The sequence below is a fragment of the Bos mutus genome, chromosome 4 (genome assembly GCF_027580195.1).
Source record: "Bos mutus isolate GX-2022 chromosome 4, NWIPB_WYAK_1.1, whole genome shotgun sequence".
Lineage (NCBI taxonomy): Eukaryota > Metazoa > Chordata > Mammalia > Artiodactyla > Bovidae > Bos > Bos mutus.
In genome coordinates, this window is record NC_091620.1 from 105,818,676 (window position 1) to 105,844,255 (window position 25,580).

General features: G+C 40.1%; 1 protein-coding gene across 5 annotated transcripts in view; it reads right to left on the minus strand.

The window, feature by feature from the left end:
• The window catches only part of ASB4 (ankyrin repeat and SOCS box containing 4), a 271,537-nt gene that overhangs the window by 92,409 nt on the left and 153,548 nt on the right, over positions 1-25,580 (minus strand). The window contains exon 1 of one of the 5 annotated variants that reach the window (XR_011464041.1): positions 1,721-1,956. The exons of 2 other annotated variants lie outside the window; for them this stretch is intronic. Coding sequence is in view for 2 of the 3 variants with exons in the window: in XM_070369826.1 (XP_070225927.1) it covers positions 1,721-1,907 (187 nt within the window). In the remaining variant the exon portion in view is untranslated. Of the gene's footprint in view, positions 1-1,720; positions 1,957-25,580 lie in introns of those variants that run through there. 2 more of the 5 variants (XM_070369826.1, XM_005888181.2) reach the window with 2 other exon arrangements.

Genomic DNA, 25,580 nt, shown 5'->3' on the forward strand with positions numbered 1-25,580 from the left:
ATGACCACAAATTCTATCATTTCTTGCATTCCCCTGGCATGCATAGGAATGGAACGGCTCTGTTTTTTTCCCCCAAACCAGAGAGTATAATTTACTTTCTGTCTAATTGAAAGCCCCATCCCCACAGTCCTATGAAAACACCCATTAGATCGAATGAAAATTTAGCTCTACGAAAACCATAGAGAGTTGGCTCATATTGACAGAAAGATTTTAAAGTGCATTTTTTTTCTCATTCAAGGATGATGACACCATTGGAAGCAAGAGAAACAGCATCCTTCTCTGTAAACTGCCTCTAAAACTCCCTTCCTTACCACCTCAGAACCTTTGCATGATCTACGCAATTTGGCATGCTTGGGAGATAAGGAAAGGCAGTTTTCACGACTTAGGGTCACACAAATTACCTGCTGACTTGGATGTAAGTTATTTTACTCTAGGCTTAAATATAAGTTTTTAAAAATACCTAAAACGTATTTGGTATTCAGAAAGTCTTTCACTAAACAAATACATAAGATGAAAGTAATCTAAACACATAGCATACACTTTTTCTTCTCGACAGAGCGTCTATCAACCACTTTTGAAAACACAGACCCCTTCCTTATTTTCCAGTCAAAATAGCAATGCCAATTTATAATAAAATCCTCAAGTAAAAATTATAAACACTAACTTGCCTCAGCTATTCCATGCTTCCTTCAGAACTGACAGTGTTTTAATATAGAAATATATACCATTAGTATTCATTTCTGAAAATTGATCATGCTGATGATTTATATATAAACAGAAAGTATTTTAAACATAAAAAACCAATTGCTATCTCTCTCTCAATGCTGCACACAAGACCTTATCCTCTATTTTGTTTAAACAGAAGTGATGTTGAACATGGTGTTTATTTGCTGTCTGCTCACCAGATGGCCTCGCTACTCAAATTCCCCCATTAACTAGCTGATTTGGGAAATCAGAGTCTGCTCACTTCTAATTTATTTCTGAGTTATTAAGCATGGGTTACAGAAAATCCCTTGATAAAAGAAATTTGGTTCTAATTTTTCTTATCCCTAGTTCTTCATAAGGTAGGTACTCTGTAATAAGTAAATCTACAATTTTAAGCTATCACTATAGTTACAGAAAAAAAGTTAACTTTTTGGCTTTTCTGGTTTTACCTTTTCTAGTTGAACTGAAAACTCATTAAAATGACAAGGATCATAAAGGTGCATCAAGGTGTAGCCTTACCCATTTAGTAACCCTCCAAATGGGGCAAAAATCCTTTTTCCTTCAAGTGCACATAGAGATGATATATCTTTAAGGGCCCTGTTAACACAAAGTTAGTAGCCTGTTCCCAAGCCAGTCATAGTGACTGAATTAGATTTCAGCAATCTATTTAGCCATAATCTAGAGAAGCTTTATGCACTTATAGGAAGAAGAAAAGCTAGAAATAGAAGAAAACTGCATTACTAAATATTTTTATCCAAGATTTCAAATTCTAGGCACAGGGATATAGAAAGAAAAGAGAAGGAAAGTAAAGAAAACAAAATATTCATATATACATATATCAGCTCATGATTTGGTCTAGTTTAAAGAGAAAGAAATTATTACATTAGAAATATTTTTTAACATATATTTAAAGAAACAATAAGAGCTACCAGTTTACCTTGGGTGACTAATGGTGCACATTAAAACAAAAAATCCATTTTCTATCGATTCTACAATTACACCTATAATTTTTTACCTTGTTTATAAGATGCCAAAACCATATTCTCATCTTCAACTTCAAAAACTGTGTCCACATCTATCTGTCTTTGGATTAAAATGGCCTTCAATTTTCCGAAGTCATTTGACTTTAGAGCCTCAAGGAAATTTCTCTTAACTAACTTGGCAGCTGCAGATTTCGTGATAGGGGCAGCCGGGCCGTCCATCCTTCCTGTCTCTCTGGAAGCTTTGTTGTGCTTTATCAGGCAAGCAGCACCAACCAAACAGGCACATGCTACAGAGCCCACAAACTCTCAGCTAATTTTATCCCAAAGTTATGCTGATCCGTTCTATTTATATAGGGATCATTTCAAACTTCAAAATATCCTTCTTGGCTGTCACTGCACTCACAGGTCTTTTAAACTGGTTCTTTACTAATTCATTGAATAACATGTCGTGTCAATACGAAGGAAAATCCTGGCAATGTATTTCAGAGACTGAAATGTCATCATTATTTCTTGTACAATCAGAGTAATAGTGTAAGATTTAAAGGCTCTTAATGCTTTTTTCCCCCTTTGTAAAAACATCTGGTGCCCAACTGGAGATTCAGTGATTAACCAATAGCCACAAATGAAAATTTATTACAGTTGCTGATACATGTGCTTCTGAAAACCTATAATAATTTTGCAATATGAGCCTGCAAAATCAAGCACAGTCATATACATTTGAAAGCAAACAGAAGGTTATCAAGTGCCATAGACTTTAAAAATTCCAACATCATGCAAGAAAGCTGGGAAGGGTAATGGTTGTAGGGGACTATTTTAGGTAAAAAGAGACGAAAGAGACAAAGCCGCTAAATGCAATGAGTGAGTAAACTTTATTTAATCTTGTATTTTTAAAAAATCAGTTAGAAAAAGTATCTTGGTATGGTTGTGGGACTATATGGACTAAATGTTACTTGACAATAGAGTTATTGCTAATTTTTTAAGGGGTGGTAGAAGTATTGTGGTTATGTAGAAGAATATTCTAATTCTTAAGGGGTAAACTGTCATGGTGTCTAAAGGTTCTTATCAAATAATTCAGAAGTATAAAATTAAATGCATATATATGTATATATACACACATACATACATGCATAGATACATGAGTGAGCAAGTGAAATGAGTGTGTAAATAGAGACAGAAAAAGCAAAAGTGGCAAAAAATTAAGAGTTGGCAAACCTAATGAGGGACTTAAGATGACTATGATTTGTTTTTTACTATTATATAATAAAATTATAGATTTCAGATACTGTTATATTATTTCAACTTTTCTATGAGTTTGAAAATTTTCCAAACATAAAGTAAGAGAGAAAAACACTCAATTTTTAAATGTATGCATCACTACAAATTAGAAAAATTATGATAGTGTTAATCTGAACACAAAGAAATCACATTTTATATATTGTCTGTGAGAGTCAGAACTGGTGTAAACTTCCTGTAGTATAATTAGTAACATAAATTTTTAAAAATTTAAAAAGGTAATAGTATTCACTTCTTAGAATTTATGTATAAGTATATAAATATGGATGCAAATCATAACATAATACTTATACTTATTTCATTGATGTACAACATAAATGTAAGAAAGTAGAAAGTGACAAGTCATAAGTGTGTTGAATTTTTCAAAGTGAACACACCCCTGTAACCAACCTTCAGGTTCAACCAAAAAATAGTATATATTTGAAATAGTATACACTTGAAACCCCCTTTATGTCACCTTCCACTCACCTGACCCCCAAGAACAACCATTATCTTGACTTCTAGTACTGTAGATCAGCTTTGTTTTTTTAACATTTAAAATTTCTGTTAATATTCTTAATTTTAAATCTTCAAGGAGATAAAATTTCAATCTTTACATAGTGTAAAGTATCTGTCCTGAAAAAGCAGATGGACAAATTAATAAAACTGTATATATGGATGATTGTATTGTTAATAATAGTAAAAAATACAGAAGCAATATAAGTGACCAACAGTAAAAACTCTGATAAACAAATTATGGCATATCCATATAATGGAATATTTTTAGGTCATTATGACTAGATAGATAGATATTTACTTTAAAATATCTATGAGATAACAATGTATAAAATAATAAATGTAGTATAAATGTCTTTTAAAATATCTATATTTATATAAAGTATTAATATATATTTGTATATACTTATATAATTTGTATATATGTATTTATATATAAAAATGTGTACTAAATGCACACATGGGAAGAAAAATCTGTATGCATGCATCATTTTCCAAATATCACTGGCTTTTATCTCCTAGTGCTAAAATTACACCTGTTCCTTCTTTATCTCTTTATTTTCTGAAGTCATCTACAATGAGCACGACTTGCATTTGTGATAAAATGCATTTCTGTACTGAACATATTAATAACAATAACTTGGTAATTCAGAGTAACCACAGAATTATAGATTCCATAAAATAGGGAACAAAATCGTTCTTCTGCCCTGAGTGCCCAGCATGAATGAATAAATGAATAAAGGGTTATTCACTGATTGTTTACAATGTCCTTAGCACTATGCTTGGTTGCAAACAAGAAACTATACCTTTTATGTCCACAGAGGTGACTCAAGTAGAATTACAGTAATTCTTGATTGATATTGGCTGCTGTTGTTCAGTTGCTCAGTCATGTCCAATTCTGCAACCCCATGGGCCACCGCACACCAGGGTTCTGTGTCCTTAACTGTCTCTTGGATCTTGCTCAAACCCATGTGCATTGAGTCTGTGATGCCATCCAATCATCTTGTCTTCTATCACCCTCTTCTCCTCCTACCTTCAATCTCTCCCAGCATCAGGGTCTTTTCTAATGAGTCAGTTCTTCACATCAAGTGGTCAAAGTATTGGGGTTTCAGCTTCAGCATCAGTCCTTCCAATGAATATTCAGGACTGATTTCCTTTAGGATTGACTAATTGGATCTCCTTGCTGTCCAAGGGACTCTCAAGAGTCTTCTACAACACCACAGCTCAAAAGCATCAATTCTTCAGCACTCAGCTTTCTTTATAGTCCAATTCTCACATCCATACATGACTACTGGAAAAGTCATAGGTCTGACTATATGGACCTTTGTTGGCAAAGTAATGTCTCTGCTTTTTAATACGCCATCTAGGTTTGTCATAGCTTTTCTTCCAAGGAACAAGCATCTTTTAATTTCATGGCTGCAGTCACCTTCTGCAGCGATTTTAGAACCCAAGAAAATAAACTCTTTCACTGTTTCCATTGTTTCCCCATCTATTTGCCATGAAATGATGGGACTGGATCTTCGTTTTTTGAATGTTGAGTTTTAAGCCAGTTTTCTTCACTCTCTTCTTTTAGCTTCATCAAAAGACTCTTTAGTTCCTTTTTACTTCCTGCCATAAGGGTTGTGTTATCTCCATATCTGAGGTTACTGACATTTCCCCTGGCAATCTTGATTCTGACTTGTGTTTCATCTAGCCCGGCAATTTGGATGATGTACTCTGCCTATCAGTTCAATAAGCAGGGTGATAACACACAGCCTTGATGTACTCCTTTCTCAATTTCGAACCAGTCTGTTGTTCCATGTCTGGTTCTAACTGTTGCTTCCTGACTTGTATACAGATTTCTCAGGAGGTAGGTCAGGTGGTCTGGTATTCCCATCTCTTTAAGAATTTTCCATAGTTTGTTGTGATTCAGTCAAAGGCTTTGGCATAGTCAATGAAGCAGGGTGTTTTTCTGGAATTCTCTTGCTTTTTCTAGATCCAATAGATGCTGGCAATTTGATCTCTGGTTCCTCTGCCTTTTCTAAATCCAGCTTGAACATCTGGAAGTTCTTGGTTCACATACTGTTGATGCCTCACTTGGGGAATTGTGAGCATTACTTACTAGCATTACATTACTAGCGTGTGAGATGAATACAATTGTGCGGTAGTTGGAGCATTCTTTGTCATTGCCTTTCTTTGGGATTGGAATGAAAACTGACCTTTTCCAGTCCTGTGGCCACTGCTGAGTTTTCCAAATTTGCTGACATATTGAGTCAGCACCTTAACAGCATCAACTTTTAGGATTTGAAATAGCTCAGCTGGAATTCCATCACCTCCACTAGTTTTGTTTGTAGTGATGCTTCCTAAGCCCCACTTGACTTCTCATTCCAAGATGTCTGGCTCTGGTCCAATGATCACACCATCGTGGTTATCTGGGTCATTTAAGATCTCTTTTGTGTAGTTCTGTGTATTCTTTCAAACTCTTCTTAATATCTTCTGCTTGTTAGGTCCATATCATTTCTGTCTTTTATTGAGCCCATCTTCCCTTGTTAATTTTCCCTTCTCTAATTTTCTTGAAGAGATCTCTGGTCTTTCCCATTCCATTGTTTTCCTCTATTTCTTTGCATTGACCACTGAGGAAGGCTTTCTTATCTCTCCTTGCTATTATTTGGAACTCTGCATTCAAATGGGTATATCTTTCCTTTTCTCCTTTGCGTTTCACAGCTACGTCTTTTTCTTTTTTTTCCCTCAGTTATTTGTAAGGCCTCCTCAGACAGCCATTTTGCCTTTTTGCATTTCTTTTTCTTGGGGATGGTTTTGATCACCGTCTCCTGCACAGTGTTATGAACCTCCATCCATAGTTCTTCAGGCACTCTATCAGATCTAATCCCTTGAATCTATTTTTCACTTTCATTCTATAAAGGATCTGATTTAAATCATACCTTAATGGTTTTCTCTACTTTCTTCAATTTAAGTCTAAATTTTGCAATAAGGAGGTCATGATCTGAGCCACAGTCAGCTCCCGGTCTTGTTTTTGCTGACTGTATAGAGCTTCTCCATCTTTGGCTGCAAAGAATATAATCAATCTGATTGTGGTATTGACCATCTGGTGCTGTCCATGTGTAGAGTCTTCTCTTGTGTTGTTGGAAGAGGGTGTTTGCTATGACCAGTGCCTTCTCTTGACAAAACTCTATTAGCCTTTGGCCTGCTTCATTCTGTACTCCAAGGCCAAATTTGCCTGTTACTCCAGGTGTTTCTTGACTTCCTACTCTTGTATTCCAGTCCCCTATAATGAAAAGGACATCTTTTTTGGGTGTTACTTCTAGAAAGTCATACAGGTCTTCATAGAATTGTTCAACTTCAGCTTCTTCAGCATTAGTGGTGGGGCATCAACTTGGATTACTGTGATATTGAATGGCTTGCCTTGGAAACAAAGAGAGATCATTCTGTTGTTTTTGAGATTGTACCCAAGTACTGCATTTTGGACTCTTTTGTTGACTTTTAGGGCTACTCTAATTCTTCAAAGGGATTCTTGCCCACAATAGTAGATATAATGGTCATCTGATTGATATGCTTTATCCCTTTTTGACAAACTAAGAGAAAAAAAAAAAAAAAGCATGCCCAGTAGACAAAACAGAGACATAGAGTTTTACATATCCTCCAATAAGGAGGATAATTAGTGCTGGATATTCCCTGGTGGCTCAGACAGTAAAGAATCCGTCTGCAATGTTGGAGACCTGGGTTCAGTCCCTGGGTTGGCAAGATCCCCTGGAGGAGGGCATGGCAACCCACTCCAGTATTCTTGCCTGGAGAATCCCCATGGACAGCAGAGCCTGGCGGGTTACAGACCATGTGGTCACAAAGAATCTGACACAATTAAGTGACTAAGCACAGCACAGCACATATATATGTATGGCTGAGTCCCTTTGCTGTCCATCTGAGACTACCACAGCATTGTTAACTGGCTATACTCCAGTGAAAAATAAAAAGTTTTTTTTTTAAAAAAAGATAATAAAAATTCACACTACCTAAAATTAAGACTGAATTTCACAATCAGGAGAGGCGGGAGCTTCTTTTTAATTCATCTTGAAAAATAAAAGCAAAAATAATAGGAAACTTTTTTCCTCTAATATTTAACAACATTTATATTGACAGCAACCTGTGCAATTCATAGAACCACAAAATTCAACGTTCACTATTTCTAAGATAATTTTTCTAATTCAATTTCATAAACACATGAAGCAATATCTTTTACCTTTTGAGAGACTTCTGTCAAACGAATATAAAAAGAATCATATTTATAAACATGTAAAAGAGCCTTTAGAAGCTTTGCCAAGTGGTTTTCTTCATCCTTTGATAGTCCAATGACATTTTTTTTTTAAGACAATGGATATAATTTTATTTGTAAGGCACTAAAGCATTTCCTTAATGTCTTAAATAATTAAACCTTAATAACTGAAGTATTTGCATTTAATCTTTTGCATTTGTGAATGTTTAATATACAATGAATTAAAATAATTCTTCTATAAACATAAACCATCAATTTATTCCACAGTCCAGCTCTATGTGTTATTGGTTCAGTCTCCAAGATTTCTCAGACTCAAAACCTCAGTTTTTCTTGATTCCTCCCCTTCCCTATTTATAGCCACTTTAGCATCAAGCCCTAAAAACAATGATCAGGATGTTCCCATGTCTCCACCTTCCATTTGCTCAGCCCACTGCACTGATTCATACATCAAAACTTGTTAATGAAGTTACTTATGGCCTCTTGATAGCCATATTCCCAAATATTTTCACATACTGACTTTCTCTTAGCAAAACTTTGTTGGTTTCGACACACTTTACTCTGCTTCATGCTTCGCATCACTTTCTCATTGTTGCCCTGCCTCCTTCATGCATTCTTCTTCCTTTGCCCATCCCTTTTCCTGGGCAAGTCCTTGTATTTCCTCCTCTAGACTCTTTTATTGTTGCTGCTGCCACTCTCTATTCTCTTTGCAGGCAATTTCATCCATTCTCATGATTTTAGGTGCCACTTGTACGCTGAGTTCAGTTCAGTTCAGTCACTCAGTCATGTCCAACTCTATGTGACCCCATGGACTGCAGCACGCCAGGCTTCCATGTTCATCACCAACTCCCGGAGCTTACTCAAACTCATGTCCATAAACTCGGTGATGCCATGCAACCATCTCATCCTTTGTTGTCCTCTTCTCCTCCCGCCTGCAATCTTTCCCAGCATCAGGGTCTTTTCCATTGAGTCAGTTCTTCACATCAGGTGGCCAAAGTATTGGACTGAAACTCTTCCAATGAATGAAAGTGAAGTCTTTCAGTCGTGTCCAACTCTCTGCGACCCCATAGACTGTAGCCTACCACGCTCCTCCATCCATAGGATTTTCCAGGCAAGAATACCGGAGTGGGTTGCCATTTCCTTTTCCAGTCCAATGACATTTAAAGTCAACGCCTGGAGTTCCCTCTAAAACACCTATCAAATCCTCATGCTTTCAAACTTTTCGTATTCAATTGTCAACAGGACTAACAGATGGTTTTGTTCATGATTTGGACAGGTTTCCAATGCTTTTACCAACCTCATGAAATCTTAGCTGATATGCAAAATTTGTAGTTTCACTTTGTGACAGACATCAGATAATCCAAGTGAGATCAAGTCTCAGCAGTCAAGGACATGTTCTCATATTTGAGCTTGCTTCCTTGTGACCCAAGGGATTAAGATAAGGGATGATCATTTAATAAGCTCCATAATTCTTAATAAAGATTTAAATATAACCTTACGATTACAAATTTTATGGTTTTTGCTTTCAAGGATGTTAAAAGTAAATTGAGAGGGAGGGAGGCAAGTATCAATGAATATTGAGAAGAAAGTGCTAGATAATACACAATTAAATCTCTCACCGTGCTTCACAAAGCAATACATCCATTATTGGAAAGTTAAGGGTTTCCTTGGTTGCTCAGTGGTAAAGAAACTGCCTGCTAATAACAGGAGACATGGGTTTGATCCCTGGTCTGGGAAGATCCAAATGCCATGGAGCAACTAAGCCCAAGCACCACAGCTATTGAACCTGTGCTCTAAGCTGGTGAACCCCCACTACTGAGCCCATGGGCCACAGCTACTGAAGCCCGCACACCCTAGAGCCCACATGCCACAAGAGAAGTCACTGCAACAAGAGGCCCGAGCACTGCAACTCGAGAGTAGCCCCTGCTCACCCCTGCTCACCAAGAAAAGAGAAAAGTCTGCACAGTAACAAAGACCCAGCAAGGCCAAAAATAAATACATACATATTTTTTAAAGTTTTCTGGAAAAAAAAAAAAAGAAGTTAAAGTCAGAGGCTTCTTTGTTATCTTGAGTCAAAAACTGCCTATACATGATTTCTTCCCATTAGGTCTAACTATGAACATGCAACCATATGTTTGTTCCTGACTCTTTCTAACATTTGAAAATAGCATTTTCTCTCATTAATCACTTTTTCCTCAAGAAGTGAGGAACTCAACTGTTCCTTATTTGGGGGTGATTTTCAGAATTCTCTGGCCCTGCCTGTTTTCTTCCAGATCCTCTCTGGTTGATTGATAAATGTCCCTCTTAAATTTTGGTGCTTAACATGGAATGTAATGTTCCTAGAGGGAGCTGAAAAATGAGGGATTCTGATGGATGACACCAGGGACAATCTGCTTTTGTGGAAATTGTACTCGGATTCTTAGAGGGCACTTTGCAAGCCTGGTTTGTGTTACACGTGTAATTCCTTCAACAAATACCTACTCAGAACCTACCATAAGCCAGACACTTACTTTGAGCACTGCAGTGAACAAAATAAAATCCACACCCATGTGAAATTAGGCTGATGGATTCAACTGGTAGTGGAAGTCCCCAGATCTTTCCAATCTCCTGTATACTAGAAAATGTCACAAAGCTGTAATTCAGTGAATTTCATACAGAAATAATATAGTTTGTTTACACCCAATTAATTGATCTGGTCCCCCTTATAGGTTTCCAACTAACTTACTGGCAAAGTGAAGGACAACTTAATTTTAGTCCAAACTGATATGTTTGGTCTGATCCAAATATTTAGCAGTTTCTTTAGGCAAATCCTCAGTCTCTTTGGATAAAGTTCTCTATCTTTGACAATTCTGAATTTCCCTCTAAAATGGTTATTCTTAATATGATTTTCCTTCTGAAAATATGAGATGTTATAGGAGCAATACTAATTCAAAATACTAATTCAACATACTAATATTTAGCACCCAGTATCAATTAGAAGAGTCTTTGGCCATAAACAACCAGTATGATTAGACCCGTGTATACCAGATGAATAACAGTTAGGGTTAGGAATAGAGCTTATATGACCTCATAAGAGGAAAGGGGTGTCCTCAGATGAACTCATTATCCTCTAGAGACCCCCCATCTCCATCTCCACAGCAGAGTGACTGCTCTAAATTGGTCTTGTCTGGGTGTATCAGGTTTCTGGCTTCTATCACTGGAGCACATGATCCTGGTCATTTACCTTCAGTCTTTGACCTGAGGCAACCCAGCCCTGGGCTTCCCTGGGGGCTCAGAGGGTAAAGCGTCTGCCTGCAATGCAGGAGACTCAGGTTCAATGCCTTGGTCAGGAAGATCCCCTGGAGAAGGAAATGGCAACCCACTCCGGTACTCTTGCCTGGAAAATCCCATGGCCGGAGGAGCCTGGTAGGCTACAGTCCATGGGATCACAAAGAGTCGGACACGACTCAGCAACTTCACTTTCACTTTCACTTTCACCCCAGTCCTGGGGCCTATGGGCACTACAGTAGGGTTAATGGCAACTCCAAGAGGACTTACACCAAGGGGCATCTTCCAGGTGCTGCTGCTGGTGCCCCCCATCCGAGGGGCGAGCCACTGCTGACCCACACCTCCACAGGAGACCCTCCAACACTAGCAGGTAGGTCTGGTTCTTCTGTGAGGTCACTGCTCCTTTCCTCTGGGTCTTGGTGCATGCAAGATTTTATTTGTGCTCTCCAAGAGTAGAGTCTCTGTTTCCACCAGTTGCTCAGTCGTGTCCGACTCTTTGTGACCCCATGAATTGCAGCACGCCAGGCCTCCCTGTCCATCACCAACTCCTGGGTTCACTCAAATTCACGTCCATCGAGTCAGTGACGCCATCCAACCATCTCATCCTCTGTCATCCCCTTCTCCTCCTGCCCCCAATCCCTTCCAGCATCAGAGTCTTTTCCAATGAGTCAACTCTTCTCATGAGGTGGCCAAAGTACTGGAGTTTCAGCTTTAGCATCATTCCTTCCAAAGAACACCCAGGACTGATCTCCTTCAGAATGGACTGGTTGGATCTCCTTGAAGTCTTCTCCAACACCATAGTTCAAAAGCATCAATTCTTTGGTGCTCAGCTTTCTTTACAGTCCAAGTTTCCACCAGTCCTGTAATTAAATCCCACTGGCCTTCAAGGTCAGATTCCCTGGGGATTCCCAGTCCCTTTGCCAGATCCCTAGGCCAGGAAGCCTGACATGGGGCTTAGAACTGTCACAACAGTGGAAAAACTCCTTTGGTATTATTATTCTCCGTTTGTGGGTCACCCACCTAGTGGGTATGGGGATTTGATTTTATTGTGATTGTGCCCCTCCTATGAGATCGCATCTTGTTGCATGCAGCTTTTTCTTTGTCTTTGTATATGAAGTCTCTTTTTTTGTGGGTTCCGGCATCCTCCTGTCTATGTTTGAGATTTTGAGATTTTGGAAGACATGAGCACACATCCTTCTACTTTGCCATCTTCCATTTGCCTCCAACCTTGACGTCTTCAAACAGCACAACCTCGGGCCATGTTCGTCCAATGTATGCTTGAAACTTTGTGTCCTCTCTCCGAGAACACTGCCACCTCTCGCACTTCATACAGAGACCAAGAAGAATCGGCAGCTTTCTATGGCCACCTTCTTGCCACCTTTTTGGGGCCAGAATGGACATGGACCTAAGTCTATGAGAGCTGGGGTTCTCCAAGGGGCCTATGCTCTCCCTGAGGCCGGGCCACTGAGCTCAGTGTCCTCAGACCCCTTCAGGCAGATCTCTTTTCCAAGCCTCCTCCCCTCTCCATGGCTCCACTAACATTCAACCCTGAAAGAAGTATGTGATAGGGATGAGAAGGTGGCACCTAACCCCCTAGGCCACCTAGATCTCTTCTCCAAGTCCCTCCAGACTTCCAGCCTTTCTGACTAAAAGGGTCCAGTTTGGGACTTCTTACTTCCTCTTTATCTCCCTAGGTCAGCAATTTGTTGACTCCCCTCCTTAGCTGGAAGAGTTGTCATCTTTGCCTTGTGGAAGAAATTTTGGATCCTGAATCCTTTGAATATGGTCCTTGACAGACTAAAGAAGGAGATACAGTGATTTAGGGGGGAAAAAAAATCTTCATTTTCTTAAAGCCTGATTTTCATAACCATTGCTTTTCTAAAAGTCAGAATTGAGACTTAGACCTGATCAAAGGCCAATATGTTGTAGGGTATTCTCATACTTTTTTTCCTTGGGTTGACAGACGTTAAGACTTGGCCCTAAAGACTACAAAGTACACCACTTAAGAATGAAAATTAAAAGCATTGATTTAATATTTGGAAACAAATATATAATTCTGACCTAAAGAAAGGACTTTACTTTTTCACACAGAAACTATTTTGGTCCCATCTTGTAGCTACGAAAATAAATAAATGTAAACTCTGCAGAATATTGAGAAAACAAAGCAAATTTTCATGAAGAAGTGTACAAAATTGAGAAAGTCATCTGGATTATTGTGCTAAAAACAATTATTGACCAATTTATCTGAGCAGCAGAGGATAAAACTAAGCAATTTTTATTTGTACTCACAAAACAAATAGCAGCTTAATTAAAATGCCCATCAAGGTCATTCTAATATACAGGAAATAATGTGACTGATGCTAATAAAACACATTTCTGAAATTTCCACATTATCCAGACCACTGCTTCAAACCACCATCTTTCTAGGCCTCAGGAGGCCAACTTACACAGACATCACATTTCACCCTGTCTATTCAGGCCCATCGGAAATGTCTTTATCCTCAGCTCTTAAAAATAAAAACTCTCCATCCCGTAGGAAGAGATTTTCATTAGTGTTTCACAACATGCTCAGGACAGTGTCCTCTGTTCTTGGAGCAAAATGAAGAAGCTTCTAACAAGGTGATGACATTGTGGCAAGTGGCTTGGAAGATGCTCTTGTGCTCTCTGGGGACCGAGGGTGAGGCAGCAGGCACAGAAGCCCAGCTGCTTGTTTTCTAAACGCCTGTGTACAACGCAGCCTGACCACTTGGAGTACCTTCTCTGAAACACAAATAGCTCCTTGGTCCCTGAAGGCATTAAAACATGAATTTGATGCTACCAAGCCAGCGAAAAGCAACCATAGAGAGGAAATCAGAAGCTAAGACTTCTAAAATACACCTACAGAAGCCAAAGTTTCTGTGAAAATAGAACCCCTTCGGTCTCCCTGGCTTTTCTAGGCAGATAAATTAGGATGTCCTTGCCATCAGCTCACAGAAAGCGTTGATAAGGTGGTTTGACGTGCTTTTCTTCTTAGCTGCTGCCCTTAAGACTACCGTGTAGTATCTTACTGATTATGTGCCATCTTGTTTTGTTTGCACCATTTTCTCTGGTGGCTTGGATGGTAAAGACTCCACCTGCAATGCAGGAGACCCAGGTTCGATCCCTGGATCAGGAAGATCCCTTGGAGAAGGGAATCACTACCCACTCCAGTATTCTTGTCTGGAGAATCCCATGGACAGAGGAGCCTGATAGGCTATACGGCCCATGGGGTTACAAAGCGTTTTGTTTGCTATTGTATCATATGTTAGTGTTAATGTCTTGTATAAAGATTCCTTTGGCTACAGGTAACGCCCACAACTGAAACTGACAGATAATAAAAAAGATGGACTGGTTTACAGAATGGACAATTCCAGTTGTAGCATAGGTTTCAGGAGAGCTCTGATCCAGGGATTCATAAACTCAACAGGGCACTTTCTGGTACTGTTGGTAGTATAATTACAATTAGCATTATTATTTCTTATTTAAAGATTGGGAAAACTAAGAATTCAAGGACTGTGAGTGAATCATACAAGGCCAAATGACAAGTAAGTGACAGACCCAAGATTCAAACCTATATCTTGAGACTCCAAACCAATGTTGCTCTTGAAGCAAAGGCTTTTTATACTGTTTTGCTTAGGCTAATAAAAGGCATTGTATTATGATCATCAAATAACCTATCAGAAGAAAACCTTAATTTATCCCTTCATTCAAATAAATATTTATTAGGAACTTACTATGGGTCAGACTGGAGAAGGGAATGGCACCCCACTCCGGTATTCTTGCCTGGAGAATCCCATGGACAGAGGAGCCTGGCAGGCTACAGCCCATGGGGTCACAAAGAGTCAGACACGACTGAGCAACTAAGCAAACAAGCATTCAATATTGAAGTGGAGCAAACACAAAAGCTTTTCAAACCAGACTGGGGTTTCAAGCCTTTATTCTTCAAGGTCCCTGTACCGCCCCTGATGTTGGAACACGGCAGTGGGTTTACAACAGAGACCTAGAGAACGAGTGCCATTACAGCTCTAATGTTATAATGATGCAGATCAAGTCTGTGCACTAAGCATAGTATTTCACAAGGACAGTTCCCATGATGGTAATACTCAAAGCAGACATATAAACGTGCTCTGTGCGTTGGAAAGCATTCCAGAAGCATCACAGGATTCCTGTTGCTGCTGCTGTTCATGTCAGTGTGAGCTAACAGAACATCACAACTCTCCTGAGAAAGAACACGCTCCTGAGTAACTCCTGGTGTGTTACTGCAAAAGAGCACTGGACTGGGGGACCTAGTTGTGTTCCTAGCTCTGGTGATCACTAGCTGTGCGTTTGGGATAATTCAAAATGCCTCTCAATGACTCGGTTTCCTCTAAATCAAAATGAGATCTACTAGACAGTTTTTCTTTTTCTCTCTCTCTCTCACTGAATATGGTGTCTTCTGGATATTGGCAAAACTTGACAGTGTTTCACAAGGGCAGAAGTCCTTGCCACGTTTTCTGAATGGGGTCCCCATTGCCCTTGCCCACAGAGGGTCAGCTCCCATCTTCAACCAGTTGGGGGCGCTAGAAGAACTCATAAAATCCTTTCAGTCCTAAAGTTCTGCACATCTATACTCTTGGAGGAATTACAAACTGGAAGCATGTGTTTAGCATAAAATCTGTTTCTAAAAATCTCACAAATGGCTGAAGTGACTTCTCTGTAAACAATAGGGGCCCAAATCCTTCTCAAGCACATCCTCTCTTAGTACTCTATTGTGGCTGGGCATCCCTCTGGCTAACCTATGTATTACAAAGTGGAGACACTACTTAGCCGACAAAAGTCCATACAATCAAAGCTATGGTTTTTTCAGTAGTCATGTATTGATGTGAGAACTGGACCATAAAGAAGGCTGAGCGCCAAAGAAATGATACTTTTGAACTGTGGTGTTGGAGAAGACTCTTGAGAGTCCTTGGACTGCAAGGAGATCCAACCAGTCAGTCCTAAAGAAAATCAACCCTGAATATTCATTGGAAGGACTGATGCTGAAGCTCCAATACTTTGGCCACCTGATGCAAAGAGCTAACTCATTGGAAAAGACCCTGATGCTGGGAAAGGTTGAGGGCAGGAGGAGAAGGGGACGACAGAGGATGCTGGATGGCATCACCGACTCAACGGACATGGGTTTGAGCAAGCTCCAGGAGTTGGTGATGGCCAGGGAAGCCTGAAGCACTGCAATTCATGGGGTTGCAAAGAGTCGGACACGACTGAGTGACTGAACTGAACAGATCCCTCTCTTGGAATGCTGAGGCCATTCTTTAGCCGCTACTGCATACTCGGAATTGATACCAGTGAACAAACCAGCTGTTTTTCATGTGAGAGTGTTTAGACTGAATTTGAAGCAGATCACTCGGAGCTCTTCTAGAGCTTCTTGGTTGCTGGCACCATGTTGCACTGTCTCTTCTGTCTGCCCTCTTAATGGGTGGTGGATGACAGAACGGCCGTACTGACGCAAGCAATAACCAAGCTCTGTTCCGCCTGAATTTTGACAGACTATACATTTAATGTCATCGTTGACTGTGAAATAAAAGGTTTCTTGAGACGAAACATCCCTGAGACACAGAGTGGCAATAACTCTGTGCTCCGGGTTTCCTGGCAACTGGCCTGCATTTACACGCCCTTCCAACATAGTTCAAATGCCAACCCCAGCTTGTATTTCCATCCTTCTTCCTGTTACACGCTTCATAAAATCAACTCAAGGGAACTGTTTACCACAATTTTGTTTCATCAGAATATTAACCTCACAATTGTACTCCAAGTAGCATTTGCATCTTCTTTTTACTTCTGACAAATTTACAAAGCAGGAGGTATAATTATGGAAGAAAACTGCCCTTCCCTTTCAGGTGTTAAAGACTGTTCTAAGCTGTTTTTTCTGACATTCTGGAATGTCCTTTAAGACCTACAGCTCTTGGAAAGCCAGTAAGCTGTTTACCAATTGCAAAGATTCTTCAACTTTACTTTATGTTTGTGGGGACACTAAGCTGTGAATGCCCACAAAATGCATGAAAGCTGTTTGTGCCGGAGAGCTACTGAGCATAACACATAATCTCTGGCTTCCTACAGAGAAAATTATGCATGATGAGTCATGCAAACAAAGCTTCAGTTACAGTATAACCATAGGAAAAATAATCTACCTAAAGAAAAACGGTACTCATGCTTTTTAAAAAAAAAATTATTTACTTGTCAAGTTGAATCACAGAATTTTGAACTAGAAAATGGTTTTGACTTAAATGTATCAAACCTACTTATTTTAAAAAAAAAAAAGTACTGAGACTGGAGAGCTTGTGTGACTTGCCCAAGATTCCATAGTTAATCAGTGATAAAGTGGAGCCAAACCTACTTATTTAAAAAAAAAAAAAAAGTACTGAGACCAGAGAACTTATGTGACTTGCCCAAGATTCCATAGTTAATCAGTGGCAAAGTGGAGCCTCAGACTTAGTGTCAAGCCTCATCCTTTAGTTTTTAAACATAATACTCCCTCCTTACAGATCTCGTTACACACCTCCTTTACCCGAAGGGTCTTTGTAGTATGAGGGAAAAAAAGGCAGCCACTTCGTTGCACACGAGAAAGTTATCCTATTCTCTTTAAGGTGGACATATTTATGAAAACTTTACAAACTTGTAAAACAAGCAGTGTTCAATTATTAGTTTATATATGTGCTGTTCTGTTGTGGTCACTATGTACTCTGGGGATTCAAAAGCGGACACAGAGTTTGTCCTTTGGCAAATATTTTAAGAATGCTCTTTGAGAAAGGAATCCACAAATACAGCTTCAAAGAACAAAGCACATGTAAAAGCTGCAAGCGTTTTTCTGGAGAGAAAATTAAAGCCATGCTGCCAGTTATCTTTTATGAGCTGTCTTTAACAGACCAGGCCGCATGATGGCAGTGTTTCTCGGTAAATGATCTTGGAAAAACAACTGCAGTATCCCAGGGGAAAAAAAAAAAAAGAGCCAATGCAGATAAAATGTGATCTAGATTAAATCACAACTATAGATTAAAAATTGAGTGGGGGGCAGTTATCCACTTAAACCATATCTTTTATGATCATATTTTCCTACAATGAATTTCTCTGTTCAGAATTTGCCATGGGTACAGGATGTTATAGAATGAATTTCAAAATGTGAGTAGCTAACAAATAAATATAAATATCTAGGCAGGAGGAGAAGGGGATGACAGAGGATGAGATGGTTGGATGGCATCACCGACTCGATGAACATGCGTTTGAGCAAGCTCCGGGAGTTGGTGATGGACAGGGAAGCCTGGCGTGCTGCACTCCATGGGGTCTCAAAGAGTCAGACGCGACTGAGCGGCTGAACTGAACTGAAACGCTGTTTGGAAGGGAAGGGCAGTTGTCCGTTGACTGTTTGTTTTCATTGCAGTGGTAATAAGAAGAGCACTTAGAATAATAAACTAAATATGCTTTATACCTTGTGTTATTAGATTCTTTGTAAATCATTATTGTCTTACAAGTCTGTGTTAGGGTGTGGGAAAGCAAAGCAAGCTTGCTTCTCATGCTCACAATTTTCCTCTTAGGCAGAAAATATTCCATATAAGACGGGAGCAAGATTTCCTGAGTCTCTTCTAAAAAGGCGTGAAGCCACAGATGGAGGTTAAAGCAGCAGCTACTGTCAGTCAAGGCCCCAGGCAAGACTGTGAAATCAAAGATTTGTTCCTGTTTCTCAGCCCCGGTCCTTTCTCATGTCTCTTAGGCTGCCCCTTGATAGCGCCAGGGGGTAAAAGAACAAGGCTTGTTCTCTAGATCTTTCTTCTATTTCTTGATCCTTCTAGGTAGATTTTGTATTTTAAACACAGGCTGTGAAGTTTCTATAAATCTTATAAGAACGAATGTCAGCCACCTACAAAGGAATATTTGGGGACAGGCATGCAATGTACACCTAACTCATTCAGCTAACAGACTTAGCCGGAAACTGTCAGATGACTCTCCAGGCTTGCCTGGCAGTTCTGCTACCACATACCACAATTCAACAGCTATTCTCAGAGTTATTATTTACGTGTCTGACACTCTGGCGGGCGTGGCCACAAGGTGAGTAGGAGGACAATGTCTCCTGCATTGCAAGCAGACACTTTAACCTCTGAGCCACCAGGGAAGCCCGACGAATGCACAGTAACCAGTAAAGAGCTAGAGTCTCTGTGCTTTGTCGCTCAGTTGTGTCTGACTCTTTGGGACCCCATGGACTGTAGCCTGCCAAGTTTTCCTCTTTTCCATGGGGATTCTCCAGGCAAGAAAACCAGGGATCGAACCCAGATCTCCCGCATTGCTGGCAGACTCTTTACCATCTGAGCCACCAGGGAAGCCACAAGTAGGAGGATGAAGCCCCCAGTCTCAAGAACTTATAACTGAATCAGAGAAATGAGAAATACAGACTACACAACAGGTCAGAAATGATTATACTGTGAAAGTATTAGAAAAGGAAGAGTTCTATCTTCTGGCTGAAGGCTCAAAAAAGATCTCACAGAGGATATTTGACATAGAATTCTGATAGAAACCAAAACACATCAGGTGTTTGATTATACTGTGGCACCACCCAGAATGCACTCTTCCCAAAATCTCCATCTCAGCAGAGATTACTATCATGTCAGTCTTCCCAGACCTAGGGTATGTCAACTATCCCTCACGGCAGGGAGTAGGGCATGGGGAGAGAATGGCTAATCCAATTTAACTAAAAGAAAAAGAATGGAGAAGTAGAAGATAATCTGGAAAACTGACTTGGGTCTATAACTACAGGAGGCCTTGAATGCAAATGGTTCATGTCAAACCCCACCAGTAATGGGAATCACTGAAGAATGCCAATACTCTGGATTATAATTTTATATCCAAATTCTATATCCAGCTGGGCTTAGGGAAGGACTGTGTAAGAGAAGATAGTCATTCATTATAATGATCTATTCTATTGGCAATTTGAATTATGATAATGTTTCTCAAATTTTAAGGAACTTCAGAATCATCTGAAAAGCCTGTTACACCGCAGACTGCTGGGACCCAACTCTCAAAATTCTCATTAAGTTTGAGTGAGACTTGAGAATTTGTTCAACGCCAATGCTGCTGGTCTGGGGACGACATTAAAAGGACAATTAATTTATGGGCTCTCTAGAGTATTTGCCAGTTTAGAGAAAGGTACTTCATTCTAAGGATCATACCACAAATACCTCCTAAGATCATACCACAAATATCTTCTAAGTCCTTCCCTGATTATGGTTTCTATATTTCAATGATTGGGAATATCAGGTAATTTCGTTTTTATCCTGTTCTGGGTTTAAAAACATTTTGCTGTTGAAAACATGGTGTGCGTATGAAATAAAAATGAGTTTTTAAAATCTGTTTAATCTCCATCACAGACCTCATTGATTTAAAATTGTATGTTAAGCGATCATAACCAGCTAAAGGGGGCTAGAATAACATAGACCATTGAAAGACAATATACAAAAGCAAAGACCCAAGAATAGAACCTTAAATGATAATGAATGAGATGACTGATCATCCCATTTGATAAATTTTATTTCTTCAAACATACAAGTGCTAAAGTCTATGTAGAGCCTACTTCTATATTTTGGTCAAAAAACAGAGCCAAATACAAGTGGCCAAGATGTCTGTGTACATGTGTGTACTGCTGGGGTAATCATTCAATTGAATAGCCAAGAAAAGCTAATGGGCCAAAAGTTTAGGACGTGTATGCTCTTGGGAGCGGATGTGAGATCAGGAGACTGTATCCACCTGACCATGTGATGTGCAGTCAAGATCCTGTCAGCTCTGGGAGTGCATCTGCTTTTAGCAAACACCACACATAAAAATCCAGCCTTACAGAAAAGGTCAGGATTCACTGAATGTTAAAGCTGGAAGAAGTCTTTGAGATAATTGGTGGCTTTATTTTATAGTTGCTGTAGGTGGAGTCTGAACAGGAAATGTGCCCAGCCCCACCCAGCTTCTTCTTTCCATCCCCCATCCCATCTAACTTGATAGCAAACACCCTTCCCTTCCCTGATTTCCCACAGCATTCACAGGCGGAGACCACAGCGCAGCATTTGCTTACACCAGCCCTTGAATCTCTCACTTATTGTTCCCCATCTGTTGGCTCTGTCTCTTCAACAATGATTGCAAATGCCTCAAAAACAGGAGCTGCTTCTTCATCCCTCTCCTGAATTCCCTAGGGATACATTAAGGGGCTGATTATTCCATTTATTAAAAAAGGAAAGAAAGAAACCTCCAAATTACAAAAGGGTCCACAATAGGATCTGTATTCTATAGGCTCTTTCAGGTTGCAAGAGCAGTGGAGACCCATCGTGCTTCCCTCATTAATGGGGGCTTATTGTGAGGACAAACAGGATGCAGACTCAGCAGCTGCACACACAGCCGGCCCCACCGGGAACCCCTCACTGCCTCTTATTGTCTTGGATGAACCGGTAGCTCCTACAGGCCCTAGCAGCTGCTCTCCTGACTGCCCACCCTCTCTGCACCTCGGGTCCTTCACCTTTAAAATGGAGATCATCATAGTGCCCACCTCATTGGCTTGTTGTGAGGATTAACTAGGTTGATATGTATACAGCTCTTACGAGGGTATCTGGGGCATAGTAAATGTTAGATGGTGTTGCCCATCATTATGAATTCACCCAACCCCTCCACTAACTCCCTCCCCACCCCGCCCACTGTATCTCCTTGAATATGAGGGTTCTGGCTCCTCTGAACGATACAGGCATGAAATTCCCTTTTTGTCTGCTCTGAGAAGTTGACTTTTTTCCCCCTCATGGTTTCTACTCACTGGTATCATTACTGCCCTGGTGGGGAGAATCAGTTGGCTACCCTTCACTTCAGAAAAGGCCTCGAGAGCCACTGATTCCATGGAAACTCACCACTGGTGAGCAATCATTTATTCTAGTGGCAGACTGCTGGAGGATCATGGAGAGGGGAAACGGAGGACTTATCAGATTGGTTTCCCTGTACTGAGGCAGTCAGATTTTTCTCTGTTAAGTTTTGGCAAATCTTGACTTAACTATAGCATGGCTAAATTCTCCAAACACTGTGAGGTGGGAAATTAGAAATTTCTACGAGGACCTGAGCTGGAATTTTTATACTTGGACCTGTTTGACTCTGCAGGAGCACTGCTCAGAGCCAGCTGCAAATCTAGCTGAGGTTAACAGTGTTTTATCATTCTGCAAAGAGGCTCTCTTGTAGTTGGCCCTGCTGTTGAATTTGGAGCCTCTCCTGAGTCTTTTTGCTCGAGGCTATGCACGTGGACCTTGGCAGAACATCCTTAAAGCCCCTATTAGTGAGAACTGACTGCTTTCCCCTGTGAAGACGAGTATTACACTGCAGTAAAATGCAGATCCACTAACAGGCCACTGCAGATTTATGATGCTGAAGTTCCAGGGAAATCTTGTCTCTCTGGGTAAATCAGAGCTACACGCTTCTCCAGATGGCTCAGGACTGCACACGGGAATGGCTACATAATTTGCAAGTGCAAAGTGAAAATATGGGATCTCGTGTTTAAAAATTAGTAAAGCTTTCAAGATGGCAACAATAGAGGATTAATCCAAGTGTTGGATCTTTCAGAGCCCAGGGCCCTGGGCAACCGCCCAAGTCACATGCCCATGAAGGTAGATTGGATTCTGGGTGTCACTGAAGAATGACACTTTGCATTGTTGCTGAAACACATCATATGGCCCATGGGGGGAGAATATGAGTGCAGATATCAACCTTGATTTCCCACTCCCGCAGCCCTGCGACAACCGTCCCATCGTATGAGGGTAGCATCAAAAAGGCAGGCATTGCTGTTCTCCCACCTCGTTTTACTACTGATACCATGACCCACCCCCACTACCACACACCCACACACCACCCTCTGCTGTGAGTCTGAGGACACTTGCACGCCCACTTTGCTCCTTGTGGTTTCTGCTTTGTATTCAATAAGAGATGGAATGGCACAACGGTTAAAAGTACACACGCAGTGCTAGTTGTGTAAGCCTGGACAAGTTATTTAATCTTTCTGTGCCTCGGTTTCTTCATGTATAAAACTGTGGATAACAGTAGTAGCTATCCAAGCAGCCCAATATGTTAGCACACATAAAATACATAGAATTGTGCTGGGCGCACAGTAAATGCTCTTCAGGTATTGGCTGTTATTAACCTGCCGCCTTTGTCCCAATTGCAGTTCTCCGATTGTTACCATCACTGCCCTCTGTCCTCCTAAAGTTCATGTTGAAGCATTCCTCTACTGAGACGAGAGCACTGGGCCAGGACTTCAAATTCATCACAGGCCAAAAATTTAGACATTTGTTTCTATTTCCAAATGAGGTTAGATACATCTATTCATAGAGATACACTAATCGCATTGAAGGGTCTCTGTTCCTCTTGCAAAATTAATTGCTAACTGTAAATATTTCAAGTTCAGTACAACCCTACTTTGGCATTTCTTCATTTTTTAAAGTATTCTGGAGCCTGCAGAAATAGAGGGGCCCTCCTTAGCAGTGTCAAAGGTCCTTGACACAGCCACTCCTCACCTTCCTCCTCTTTGCTTTAGTTAGAAAGACAGGAACTGGATTACACATTGTTTTGCAAATGAGGAAGCCCACAGGAAAGAGATGGGAAAATAACAGGGGCCCTGTGGCAGCAACCCTGGGGATGAAAACTGACTCAGACTCCAGCCCTGTGTTCTGTGAGGCCAGCCACGAACGTTGAAGGGAGCACCTGCTTTTCTGTAGAATGGATTAAATGTACTTTCTCCCTAAGTCACAGGGCTGGTAGTGTTTGAATAGAATAGATACCTTAGAATACACAGTAAACATTGAACGTTAAAGTCCCTCAGTAGCGTCTGACTCTTTGTGACCCCATGGACTATACATGGAATTCTCTAGGCCAGAATACCAGAGTGGGTAACCTTTCTCTTCCCCAGGGGATCTTCCCAACCCAGGGATCGAACCCAGGTCTCCTGCATTGCAGGCACATTATTTACCAGCTGAGCCCCAAGAGAAGCCCAGAATACACAGTAAGAACCGAGCCAAAGGGCAAAGGAAAAAAGGAGACATTTCAAAGAAGTCATCAAGAACTGAGCCACTCTGGTATCAAGGATGGCTGAAAATGGAAATACGGCATAAACTAGGAGGTGAATGTAATACTTTGCAAGAAAAAAAGTAAAAGGTTGGGCTTACTTTGTAAACAGGATACTGCACTATGAGTTAACTGTGTTTATTTCTTTTGTTTGGTGACAGATTAGAAAGGAATTTTAAATAAAACGTATCTGTCCTAATTAGCAGGTGTGGGGAGAGAAGAAAACCCCACCTTTAGTTTCAAACAAGTTAATGGATGAGGAAGAGCTTTGAGACGGCCTATCACATACGCGAAAATGATCAGTCTTTCTTGTTATGGTCAATCACTGCAGTGGCAAGATCTGTCCACACAGCAAAACAGCAAACAGGAAATGAGAAAGTAGCTTCAGCTGCAGCCTCTACAAGGCTTTACTGGCCTCCTGAAGGAGCAGGGGTAGACAGAATCTTGAGCAAATCTGAGTACTCTCTGCTTGATAGACAAAAAGAGAATTTTACTGCATAAGGTTTATAAATGTAGCCCCTGCCACATGTGTTTGTTCATTTTTTTTTTTAAGTGTAATGGAAAAAAAGTATTTTATTTGCTCAGATCTATGCATTTTAAGAGTTTTAAAAATAAGCAAAAAGAGCTTTTACTGAAGCATAAAGATCAAAGAGAGTTGATTTCCTCCCATAGCTATTTCTTCGGGTGTTTTTTACTCTGCAATGTTATTTTCTTCTTCTTCTTTTCAAAATGGTGCCCAGGATGAAAAAGCAATCTGTATTTAAATGTTTGCCTTATGTATCCTTTGCTATTCAAGAAACTGTGTATGCCCATATATTTAATGATCAGATTACACTTATAACAAAACTAGAACTAAGCTTCAGAAATTGCATATCTGTAATGCAGGGGAATGTGTTTAACATTTTTGAAAAATTTTAAAAATAAAAACTTTTTTCCAAGAAGCTCTGTGCACTGTATTAGGATGGGCTACTCTGATTCAGAATCTGTTGCCATGGTGACAGACCTGGGTGCCTTGCGGGCTCTGTAAGAGAGGCTAGTGTGGTAATTATATAAGCTGAAGTGCTGCTGAATAACCCCAGGAAGGCAGGACTGCCACGGTGCAATTTCTAGGAAACCACTATTTTAAAATTCATACATCATAAAGCCTTCTTCTTTTACATGCGAATCTACCATTTTGTATTTTTTGTATATAAATCTGACAAGACTGATAGACTAGAAAAATACAATTTACTAAATTCTGAACAACAGAAATATGCCAAATTAAGTGTATTATGTACTAGCAAATTTATTTAAAACAATTCTATTGTTTCTGACAGTGAACCAGTAATTAAATGACTTACTGTTTATCATAATGTGCTACCTGTGACTTGGTCCTTTGCTTTAATATGTAATATATAATAATTATAAAAGAATAAGCAGGTAATTGATTAGAACAATAAATCAATGCTATTTTTAACCTA